This window comes from Tupaia chinensis, unplaced genomic scaffold (assembly GCF_000334495.1).
Source record: "Tupaia chinensis unplaced genomic scaffold, TupChi_1.0 Scaffold000539_1, whole genome shotgun sequence".
NCBI lineage: Eukaryota > Metazoa > Chordata > Mammalia > Scandentia > Tupaiidae > Tupaia > Tupaia belangeri.
The window spans coordinates 2,431,874-2,443,287 of record NW_006160052.1 but is presented as its reverse complement, the minus strand read 5'-3'; the positions used below and the strand labels follow the sequence as shown (position 1 = coordinate 2,443,287).

Sequence of the window (11,414 nt, the reverse complement as noted above, 5' to 3'; positions counted from 1 at the left end):
GCCTAGCATGTTTCAGGTTGGTCGGGCCAAGGAGTCAAAGCACAGTCACCACGTGGGGCACAGCTGCTCTCTAACAGCACATTACCGCTGCCATGGAGACAGCTCAGAGGTATTTACATTTCAGAATAAGGACGCTGTTTAAACGAATGTCCTTTAGCTGGCCTCCAGGACTCAGTAGTGTGTCTTCTGGCATGTTTCTACATTCTTTTTGGGTGGTTTCCTCTTCCACAAACAAGGGTTACCAACCCTCTCATGGTTCTGAAACCTGCGAAACACTGCATGCTGTCCCTCACCCAGCAGCTGGCACCAAGGGCTTCATCAGTTCGCTGTAAGAGATGAGGGTGTCACTTGCTCCCAGTAGAAGGAAGGTATGTTTTCTCTGGCCTGATACGCTTCCTCACATTCTGTGATCTTTTCAGAGCCTGTAGTGAGGTCAGCATGGGTGGCGCCGCTTCTCAACTGTGTATAATGTATTATTCTTTCTCTGCATACGTAAGTCATTTTGTGAGGTTATGTGTCATTTTGAAGACAATAGCTGACTGACATGGTTAAAATTTTAGAAGCCTTGATGAAAGGTATAAATCAAGTGTGAGTTACCAATAGAAAAGTGATTTTAAAGGACTGCCTCCACAGCCTATGGTTAAGGGAGCCACATCCCACATGGCCAAGTTTGGCTCAAATCCCAGCCTTGGTGGCTTGAAAAACATATTGGATGTGTGCTTGTCCCAAATCCAGCAGTTTGGACAAGGGTCATGCCCCAGCATGACCACGCCCCATTGGGTGGTGCTTTCTCTCTGGCAAGTGCACAAACTGGCAATTAAACAACAAAAAAGGGGGGCTAGCAGGTGGTGTCATAGTTAAGGCACTGGACTCCCACATGGCCAACCACAGTTCAAGTGCTGGACTGGGCAGCTTGAAACTCAACCCTATGTGCATGTGTGCATGCCCAGGACCCCAAGAGAAAGAAGGGATTGTGGCATGGCCATCCACCTGGGGATGATTTCTCACTTTCCCTCTCACTGTCTCTCTTTCTCTCTGGCAAGTGCCTATGGCAAAGTATCTTTAAAAATGTGGCCAAGAAAGCTCCACTTAAGACTACAATGGAGGGGCCAGCAAGTGGCATGGTGGTTAAAGGTGCTGGACTCCCACGTGGCCGACCACGGTTCAAGTCTCGGACCTGGTGGCTTGCTTTCTCACTTCTCTCTCTGTCTCTCTCTAATCAAACTGGAAAATAATGATCATAATAATAAAGTTAAATAAAATAATTATTAAAAAAAAAAAAAGACTACAATGGACTTTTAGATGTTGGCTTTCCAATCAAGAGCCACTTGGTAGCCAGGACCTCTGGAGAGGAACTACACAGAACAGGGAGAGCTCGGCCAGGGCTCTGCCCACTCCTACACTCCTGGGAAACCTGAGAGAACGTGACTCTGGGCCTGTGTCACATTGAGACAGGTAGTCCTAACATGCTTCATCTGTCACACTAGGACTTGGGTAATAGCTGACATTTCAAGTTGAACGCAGGCTTTCTCAGATGAGAACTTGATACGTACACATCACACGGGGAGGTATTGCACATCACTCCTTTATTATACTGATCTGGAAAATGTTAGTAGTTATGCTCAAAATGAGTACTGGGCCCACGTGACAGGACCACACAACTAGGACATAATTCAGAAATAAGACACAGTAAGACACGCTCGAATGTGATCAAAAGGCATTTTGCTGCCGCAAAACAAGGGGGAGAGGTCTAAAATACACAGCAGGATACACTCCTCCTTGAAGTCGAGGAACCTATCCCGGTCTGTGTGAGGAATGGCTTAACTTCTGGCGACCACTGTGGGACCACTTCAGTCACCACTAGGAACCCCAGAAGGGCTTTTGTTGTTTTGTGTTATTTATATATATGTATATATTTCTCTTTTTTTTTTGTAAAAATGCAACATCTTAAATCAGGATTGATCCCAGCCTTCTGGAGCCAACTTGAGGGTCAGGAAGAAGTCGTGTTTTGCGTCTTTAATCACCATGCACATTCTATCATCTTCCACTGGAAGGCCTAGTGCCCATCAGGGACTTGCCTCCAGAAAAGCAAGGCCTGGCCCCCGGGGAACACGAACAGGCCCTCTGACTTCTCGGTGGCCTTGCCTTAGCATGGTTCCTCCCTAGCCCTACTCAAGCAGGTCCATAGTAAACAAAGCTCTAAAAACCCCGAGTGACCACCTCTTACTCTCAGGTAAGAGGAACCTTCCCTCGGCTTGGACTGAAAACCTGTGCCCTAGAGATGCTATCTCCTAGACTGCATGAAGCAAATGGATGCAGGAGACACAATGGCCAAAATGAAAATAGGAGCCACTGGGCCCATCTGTGGCCTCCACTTTTTTTCAGATGCCTTCAGATGTGGTCAGTGTGACATGTGCAGGGGAGGGTAGAGAGGGATGGGATGGGCAGGGAGGGGGCTCCTCAGGATGGTGGTCTGCCTGCTCGCCTTCACTTCTTGGCCTTGCCCTGGGCAGCCACAGCTTCCATGGCTTTACGCACGGTCTCTTCATCCCCCAGGAACTGCATGGGCTTGATGGGCTTCAAGTTCTTGTCCAATTCATAGACAATGGGGATACCAGTCGGCAGGTTCAGCTCCATGATAGCCTCTTCAGAGAGACCTGAAAACACCCACCGTGATCAGTCACGGGAAGATGCGACTACTTCACCCCTCTAGGAGACAAAGGCCTTAAGTAAGACATCTTTTCTGACCTTTTCTTTGCCTAATAGAGCCAACACACAGGGAATGGCTCCCAATACTGATTTTCCAACCACTGAACTAAAAATAAAAAGCAAGAGAGAGCCCCCTTTTTTTTTTTTTTTTTTTTTTGGGTGTTTTTTGGTCTTTTTTGATTTTTTGCTATAGGGCGCGTGCGCTCACCAGAAAGACAGAGACAGACAGAGAGACAGAAAGTGAGAAATCACCCCCCAGGGGAGACGGCCATGCGACAATCCCTTCTCCATTCTCCTCTCGGGATCTTGGGCGCACACGTGCCCGGCATGAGTCTTAGCCTCCAGGTCTGGGACTCGAACCACGGTTGACAACGTGGGAGTCCAGAGACATAGCCATTACGCCAACTGCTGGTCCCAAGAGCCCCTATTCTAAGACAGGCCACCAACAAACCATAGAAAGGTGTATACTGCTGATGTCCCTGCTAAGGTGGGATCTAGGAGCCCAGAGAAGCCATGCCCCAGACGTTCGATACAGCCCATCCAGCTGGCCATAAGTCAGCATAAACCAGCACGTCTGGACTAAGATGCAAATTGAGATTCCTGTGTGAGGCAGAGCTGGGCTTTGACTAAGGGGGATTTAACTGACAGTTTCAACTGGCAGTCCTAGCCTAGAGGTGGTGATCCTAAACTCAGAATGTACCAGATCACCTGAAGGACAGATGCCTGAGCTCTGCAGAGCACATTTTAATAGGGGAGAGGGTGTTTCCCCACCAGGAGTCAGTCTAGATCATCAGTATGTCCTTTCCCGAAGGCCCCCTTTGTCCTTTCAGCCCCTGACTAGTGGCAGTTCTACTCTGATCCTCTCGAGACCCCTCTAAAACACACACATACCCTCCAGGTGCTTGACGATGCCCCGCAGGCTGTTGCCATGGGCTGCAATCAGTACGCGTTTCCCCTCCTTGATCTGGGGAACAATTTCCTCATTCCAGAAGGGCAGAGCTCTGGCAATCGTGTCCTTCAGACTCTCACAGGAGGGCAGCTGGTCTTCGGTGAGATCTGCATACCTGCGATCCTGAACAACAAAGTCCAAGTTCACCAATGATTAGCGATTGCACCGGAGTATAATGCTGCCCACTCCTGTCTCCTAAGAAGTGAGTGATGGGTGAAGGTCTGCCACCAGGGTCTAGAATGCAGCTGAGAGTTTGGAAATGGAGATAAACAGGATCCTGTCCCAGCCTCCCCAGCTGTCCACCACAGACAAGATCCACAGTTCAAGAGAAATATAAGTAGAGCCAGCAGGTGGCATTGTGGTTAAGAGCTAGACTCCCACATGGCTGACCACAGTTCAAATCCCAGACCTGGCGACTTGAAAATCATGCCAGGAACATGTGGGTATACGCCCAAAATCACAGGAGATGAAGGGACTGGGGGGTGGCCACCACCCCTGGGGGTGATATCTCTCTCTCTCTCTCTCTCTCTCTCTCTCTCTCTGGTGAATGCATGTGCCCTATGGCAAGAAACTTAAAAAGAGAGAAAACTTAGTGATTTAAAAAGTTACACAGGGCCAACCAGTGACATAGTAGTTAAGGTGGCTGGATCTGACAGGGTCAACTGTGCAGTTCAAGTCTCAGACCCAGTAGCTTGAAAAACACAAAGGGTGGGACCAGCAGGTAGCGTAATGGCTATATCGCTGGACTCCCATGTAGTCGACCACAGTTCGAGTCCCAGACCCAGTGGCTTAAACTCACACCAGGCACGTGTGTGTGTGTGCCCAAGATCCAGAGAGGAAAATGGAGAAGGGATTGTGGTGTGGCCATCCCCTCTGGGGGGTGATTTCTCGCATTCTGTCTCTCTGTCTCTGTCTGTCTGGCAAGCGTATGCACCCTATAACAAAAACCTATCCAAAAAAAAGAAAAACACAAAGGGTGTGTGTGCCCAAAATCCCAAAGGGACAGTGGAGGAGAAGGGACATGGCATAGCCATCTCCCCCATCTTCAAGGCTCTCACTTTCTCTCTCTAGCAAGCACATATCCCTTATAACAAACTTAAAAAAAAAGAAAAGGGACCAACAGATGCCATAATAGTTACATCGTTGGACTCCCATGTAGTCAACTGCAGTTAGGGTCCCGGACCCAGTGGTTTGAAACTCTCCCCAGGTGCACATGCATGTGCATGTGTGCCCCAAATCCCTAGAGGTTATTGGAGGGGAAGGGACTGTGGTGTGGCCATCCCCCCAGGGGGTGATTTCTCACTTTCTGTCTCTCTGGTGAGTGCACACATCCTATAGCAAAAATCTCTCTCTCTAAAGAAAAGAAAAGTGGGACCAACAGATGGTGTAATGTTTACATCACTGGACCCCCACATAGTCAATCACAGTTCAAGTCCCAGACCAGGTGGCATGAAACCCACACCAGGTGTGTGTGCATACATCAGAATGTAGGAGAAGGGATTGCAGCATAGCCATCTCCCCGTGGGATGTTTCCTCACTTTTTGTCTCTCTCTGTCTCTCCAGCGAGTGCACGCACCCAATAGCAAAAAAAATCTCTCTTTAAAAAAATAGTTACAGGGACTAGCAGTTAGTGTAATGGCTATGTCACTGGACTCCCATGTAGTCGACCACAGTTCAAGTCCCGGACCCAGAGGCTTAAAACTCATGCTGGGCGCGTGTGCACCCAAGATCCCAAGAGGAGAATGGAGGAAAAGGGATTGCAGTGTGGCCATCCCCCCTTGGGGGTGACAGAGGATCACTTTCTGTCTTTCTGGCGAGCGCACACGCCCTATAGCAAAAAATATCCCCCCTCCCCAAAAAAAGTTACATGGGCTGGCAGGTAGCGTGGCGGTTAAAGGCCCTAGACTGACTGTGGTTCAAGTCCCAGACCCGGCAGCTTGCTTTCTCCCTTTCCCTTTCTCTCTCTCTCTGTCTCTGGCCAAATTGAAATAATAATAATAATGGGAACCAGCAGTTAGCGTAATGGCTATGTCGCTGGACTCCCACGTAGTTGACCGCGGTTCGTGTCCCGGACCCGGTGGCTTAAAACTCACGCCGGGCGCGTGTGCGTGCGTGCCCAAGATCCTGAGAGGAGAATGGAGGAAAAGGGATTGCGGCGTGACCATCCCCCCTGGGGGGTGATTTCTCGCTTTCTGTCTCTATGTCTCTCTCTGTCTGTCTGGCGAGCGCACGTCCCCTACAGTGAAAATCTCTCCAAAAAAAAAAAGAGAGAAAATTTCTTCCAAGATAAACAATATCTTTTAACAAATGAAATTCTTTCCTTGAAAAAGAGATTAAAGTGAGCTGTTTTATCATTAATTATGAACTCAGTTGGCAGATACTAATAAAAGTTAAAAAAAAAAAAAAAAAGTGTGAGTCCCAAATTTTAATCTTTTAATTCTTATCTTTTAGATCCCGGCTGAAGGGACTGGACCCCGGCGTGTCCATACCTTACTGATGTTGCTGTAGAAGGGGTGGTCGGGCTCCATCGGGGGCGGCCGGACGGTAGGAACGCCTCCAGATCTTCACCTGCGCCTCCCCGTGCTTGGCCGCAGTTTCTGCCTTGTTGAGGCCGGTGAGGCCCCCGTAGTGCCGCTCGTTGAGGCGCCATGTCCTCACCACCGGCAGCCACATCTGGTCAATGGCATCCAGCACTGTCCAGAGGGTCCGGATCGCCCTCTTCTGCACTGAGGTGAAGCAGATGTCAAATTCGTAGCCGGCATCTAGAGTCAGAAGTTCAAAGCAATGAGCCAATCAGGTCCACTCTGAATCAGTTTTCTTACATATAAATCTCTAGTACAGGTAGTCCGTGTGAAAATTATCTGGCCAAACAGTTTATTTTATATATCTTTGCAGGAAATATAATATTCTGCCTTCAGGGAAGACAGCATTTGCTGACCTATGTTACAGATGACAATATACCCCCTAACATACTGTCAGCTAGCCAGCCCGAGAGCTGAGCTGCTCGTCCATCCTAAACCGCAATGTTGTGCTCATGCACACTCTAAGAATTTATGTCCGGGGCAAGCAGGTGGCATGGTGGTTAAGGTCCTGGATCCCACATGGCCAACACCATGGTTCCAGTCCTGGACCCAGGAGCTTGAAAAAATCACACCAGGCATGTGTGCATGCACATCCAAAATCCCAAGAGAAGGGACTGTGACATGGCCACCCTCCCAGGGGGGTGATTTCTCACCCCCACCCCATCTCTGCCAAACACACACACTCTACAGCAAAAAACTATAAGAGAGAATTTTGCTACAGGCACTTGTGCTAGCCAGAGAGACAAAGCGAGAAATCAACCCCTAGGTGGAATGGCCACACCGCAATCCCTTCTCCTCCATCTTTCTCTCAGGATTTGGGCATGCACACACATGCACCCAGTGTGAGGTTTAAGCTGCCGGACCCGGGACTTGAACAGCAGCTGACTACGTGGGAGTCCAGTAACATAACCATTACACCATCTGCTGGTCCCTCTCCTTCCATTTTTTAGAGAAAGGATCCTTAGTAAGTGTAATCTCTTAATAAATGATAATAACTACTACTTACAGAGTGCTCACCACCAATCAGGCACTGGACTAAATACCTAGTATGTTTTATTTCATCTTCCCGACAGTCTCGTTTTACCAGAGGAGAGCACTAGAGGCGGGAAGAGCTCAGGAAATCTAGATCACAACTGTCACCCTCCAGACTGAAGCCCAGGCTGTGCGGCTCCAAAATTCAACCCTTAACCACCATCTCTGGGGAGTCCCGTTTTCTTATCCCCTAAGCTCGTGGCATCTGTATTGTATTATAGCTAGAGTTGTCACTCAGATATTTAAAAAGGAAAATGGGGTTTGGAAGTCCCAACCATCAGGACACAGCGAAAGCTCTCACAGGGTGCTGATAAAACTTCAGTTTGGGGGGCCAGCAGGTGTCGCGACAGTTACAATTCAAGTCCCAGACACGCTTGAAGACCATGCCGGGAGAATGGAGGAGAAAGGACTGCGGCTTGGTCATCTCACCACCCCCCCACCATGGTGATTTCTCGCTTTACCTCTTACTGTCTCTGTTGCTGTATCTTGGCAAGTGCACATGCCCTAAGGCAGAAACCTCTTTTAAAAAAATAACTTCACTTTGTTGGGACCAGCTAGTGGTGTAGTAGTTACATCTCTGGACTCCCAAATGGCCAGCAGTTCAAGTCCCAGACCTGGTGGCTTGAAAATCACACCAGGCGTGTGTGCGTGCATGCCAAAGATCCCAAGGCAAGAATAAAGAAGGGTCTGTGGCGCGGCCATCTCCTCTGGGGGGTAATTTCTCGCTTTCTGTCTCTCTCTGTCTCCAGAAACCACATGTGCCTTATGGCAAAAACCTTAATAAAAAAAATAAAAAAAACATGGGACCAGCAGTTAGCATAATGGCTATGCCACTGGACTCCTATGTAGTCGACCGTGGTTCTCGTCCCGGACCTGGTGGTTTAAAATTCACACCGGGCGCATGTGTGTGCATGCCCAAGATCCCAAGAGGAGAATGGAGGAGAAGGGATTGCGGCATCGCCATCCCCCTGGGGGATGATTTCTTGCTTTCTATCTCTCTTTCTCTCTCTGTCTGGTGAGCACACGCGCCCTATAGCAAAAAAAAAAAAAAAAAAAAAAACCTCTCAAAAAAAAAAAAAACACACAACTCCAGCTTGCTGCATGAGCTTGACCTTTCACTATGGAGTGTGGAAATCACATCACAACCAAGCCTCCGATTCCCACATGCCCTCAGAGGGGAACACCTACTCAAATGCACACACAAGCTGAGAAGCAGCCACTTACTGAAGAAAGCAGTGTGGATCCTCTGTGAGCACGCCCCCTCCACACACAGTGGCTGGCCGCGTGGCAGGATGCCCAGCCAAGGTTACAAGGGGTCGTCATCTTCATGGCCCCCTCATGGGGAGATGGCCCTTCCTTACAGTGGAGGGCTACAAAGCCCACTTGGAAATTTGGCACAAACCTTCCTGGGTGCTGCTGATTAACAACAGTAACTTGTTTGGGTTTTTTTTTTTAGAGGTTTTTGCCTTAGGGCCAATGCACTCCAGAGACAGAAACAGTGAGAGGAAAGTGAGAAATCATGGGGGGGTTAGGGGGGAGGCCACACTGCAATCCTCTAATCCCTTCTCCTCCATCCTCCCAGGATCTTGAGCAGGCAGGCACAAGCCCAGCATGAGCTTCAAGCCTCCAGGTACAGGACTTCACCCACGGTCGGCCATGAGGGAGTCTGGGAACGTAATCGCTACGCCATCTGCTGGCCCCCAACCGCGGTAATTAATAAAACGAGAAGTGAATTTTCCTGCCAGTCATTTCACGGTGAGGCCAGTAAGAACTACATCGCTGAGCCTCTGGGCAAACCCCAGCAGACTGCCTCCCCTCAGCTCCCCGGGGAAAGGCTGAGTCACTGGGACAGCCTCCACTCCCATGCTGGGAAGCCAGCCGGCCTCACTGCAATTACTTCCCCTTGCAAGAGAGCCGGCTCATCTAGGATACACAAATGGGTCCCCAAGAAGAAAAGCAGTGCCCTTGGGACGCTAACAGAGAAGGCTGGAGGATCAGAAGCAGGATCAGAAGTGTAAAGCCTCTGCCTTCCGCTTGCCCTTGCCCGTAAACAAGATGGTACAGCCTGGGGGCACTCCCAGGGGGCACTCGGAATGGGCCCCATCCTCCCCCAGGTGTGCTTTCCCTTTCTCCGCAGGAAGGCCCTGTGGAAACACTCAGTTCCCCTCTGCTTCCTCCTGAAACCAGATTCAAGACTCTACGAACCCTATCAAAGTACTGAACAGTTCAGCATATCTATATTACAGATCTTATTCGTAAGGGTCTTTCTGTTCAGCCTTCCGTTCTTATCTTTTAGACCTTCATTCCTCCTGTAATCCTCTGTGGTACCCACAAGACTGGATTCTAATATTTGATGTGATTTTAAAAAAAAAAAATTATTGTTACCAACATTTATTTTAAAGTTGAAAAAAGGTCTGCTATTTTAAAGGAATTACAAGTTTACTATCAGAGCAGTGTTAACTAGAGGATCGAGGCGACTCGCTTTGCCCTAGGGGAGCCCCCAGCAAACCACCACAGACCCATGTGCTTCCTCCTGCCAGAGCTCGAGAAAATGGCTTCCTTCACCAGCACCTCCCTTTCCCGGCCTCTCCTGGAGGTCCCGGCGGGCCATCCCCAAGCCTTTGCATGCTGCCCAGCAGGGTTCCATTTCCCAGACTTTCAAAGCATTGCTTCATTGCAGAAGGTTGTACAGGAAAAGGAGCCAGGGAGGGCGGCTGGGAGCAAATACCTGTGCCCACCCATCGGCCAGATTACCCTTTTAAAGTAGCTGCTTCTGTGTCTGAAGCTCAGAAGGGAGCAGAGCAGAATCTGCCCCACTCAAGCATAAAAAGCACCTCTTCCATCCAGGGGTCCTGAGAATTGTGGGCAGCAGGGAACATTTCCTTACTAGCACTCCAAAATCAGAGAGCAGCCTGTCTGGGGCCGCCTAGCAAGCAGTGTTATCTCCGGGCACTTCCACCTTTGCCCAGCGTCCTGGGCCAACAGCCTGCTGGCTCCTCACACCTACCTGTTACTCCACTGGGCAAGGACACTGGACTAGGAATAAGATGTGACCTTGAACATGTCATCTTTCCAATCTTCACGTTTCCCACCTGGCAGGGAGGTGGTTAAAACCGCTGGATCCCACATGGCCACCTGCCCAGCTCAAGTCCTGAACCTGGCAGCTTGAAAAACATACTGGGCGCATGTGCGTGCATGCCCAAAATGCCAAGAGGAGAATGGAGGAGAAGGGACTGCAGCTTGGCCATCCCCTCTGTGTGTGGGGGGGAGGGGGGGATTTCTTTTCCCTCTCTCTCCCGTGAGCGCACATGCCCTATAAAGACATAAATAAATAAAAGCTACCTGCCTGAAGTCAGTAAATGCTCTTTAAAAAAAGGGTGGGAGGCCAGGGAGGGATGGGAACCGGGTGGTTACGATCTGTCTATAGGCTTGCAGAGAGGATCAACTCGAAGTCATTCATTCGTTCATTCATTCATTCATTCACCCACTGGGTCTGCCGACACTATTTGTGGGTTGCAAGCTAAACAGCAAAGCCATACACAAGCACGCGGGTGTCTCGGCGTCTCGAAGCCCGGCAGGTCCCCAGCGCAGCCTCGCTGCCCCACTGTGGGACGAGCGTGTGGCAGGCGGGCTTCAGGACTGGCAGGCGTCTCCTGAGAGGGCTCGGGTATGGCTTGCCAGTCACTCGGCATCCTCCTCCGGGGAGCCCCGGGCCTAAAATGGCCTGTCCACCAGAGACGGCTCCGCACAGGGCCATCCGTCCCCGAGTTAGAAAATGCTCCGACTAGACAGGGAGGCTCTCTCCGGGCAGGGCCGTGTAGAGCACACAGGGCTGCGAGCGACAGCCCGGGGTCCTCTCCTGGCACGGCCCTGCACACTCTGCTGGGTGACCTTGAGCAAGCCGACGCCCCATCTTGCTCCCGTTCTCCCAGCTGCAAATTACGCGGCTGGCGCAACGCCGCTCCTGGCATCGGCCTCTCCGCGGAGCGCAGATCCGACCAGGCGGCCCCGAGACCCAACACCGGGCCTTTCGTGCCCCCGCCCGCAGCCCGCCCCGGCCCCCGGTACCTCGCAGCGCCTGCCCGCCGCGCTTCGCCTCCTCATGGCCCGCCGGGCTCCGGTCGGCGTCGTACCAGGCGCCG

The 11,414-nt window shown here is 50.6% G+C and overlaps 1 protein-coding gene across 1 annotated transcript; it reads right to left on the bottom strand.

Annotated features, from left to right (window-relative positions):
* Positions 1–2,386: 2,386 nt before the first annotated feature.
* PGAM1 (phosphoglycerate mutase 1) lies at positions 2,387–11,413 on the bottom strand (the record flags this gene model as incomplete). Its single annotated transcript, XM_006172201.2, is given in 5 exon segments — positions 2,387–2,657; positions 3,601–3,781; positions 6,148–6,202; positions 6,204–6,420; positions 11,341–11,413. Coding segments are annotated over 5 exon segments (696 nt in total), but the record flags the coding sequence as incomplete, so codon positions are not given.
* Position 11,414: the final 1 nt, after the last annotated feature.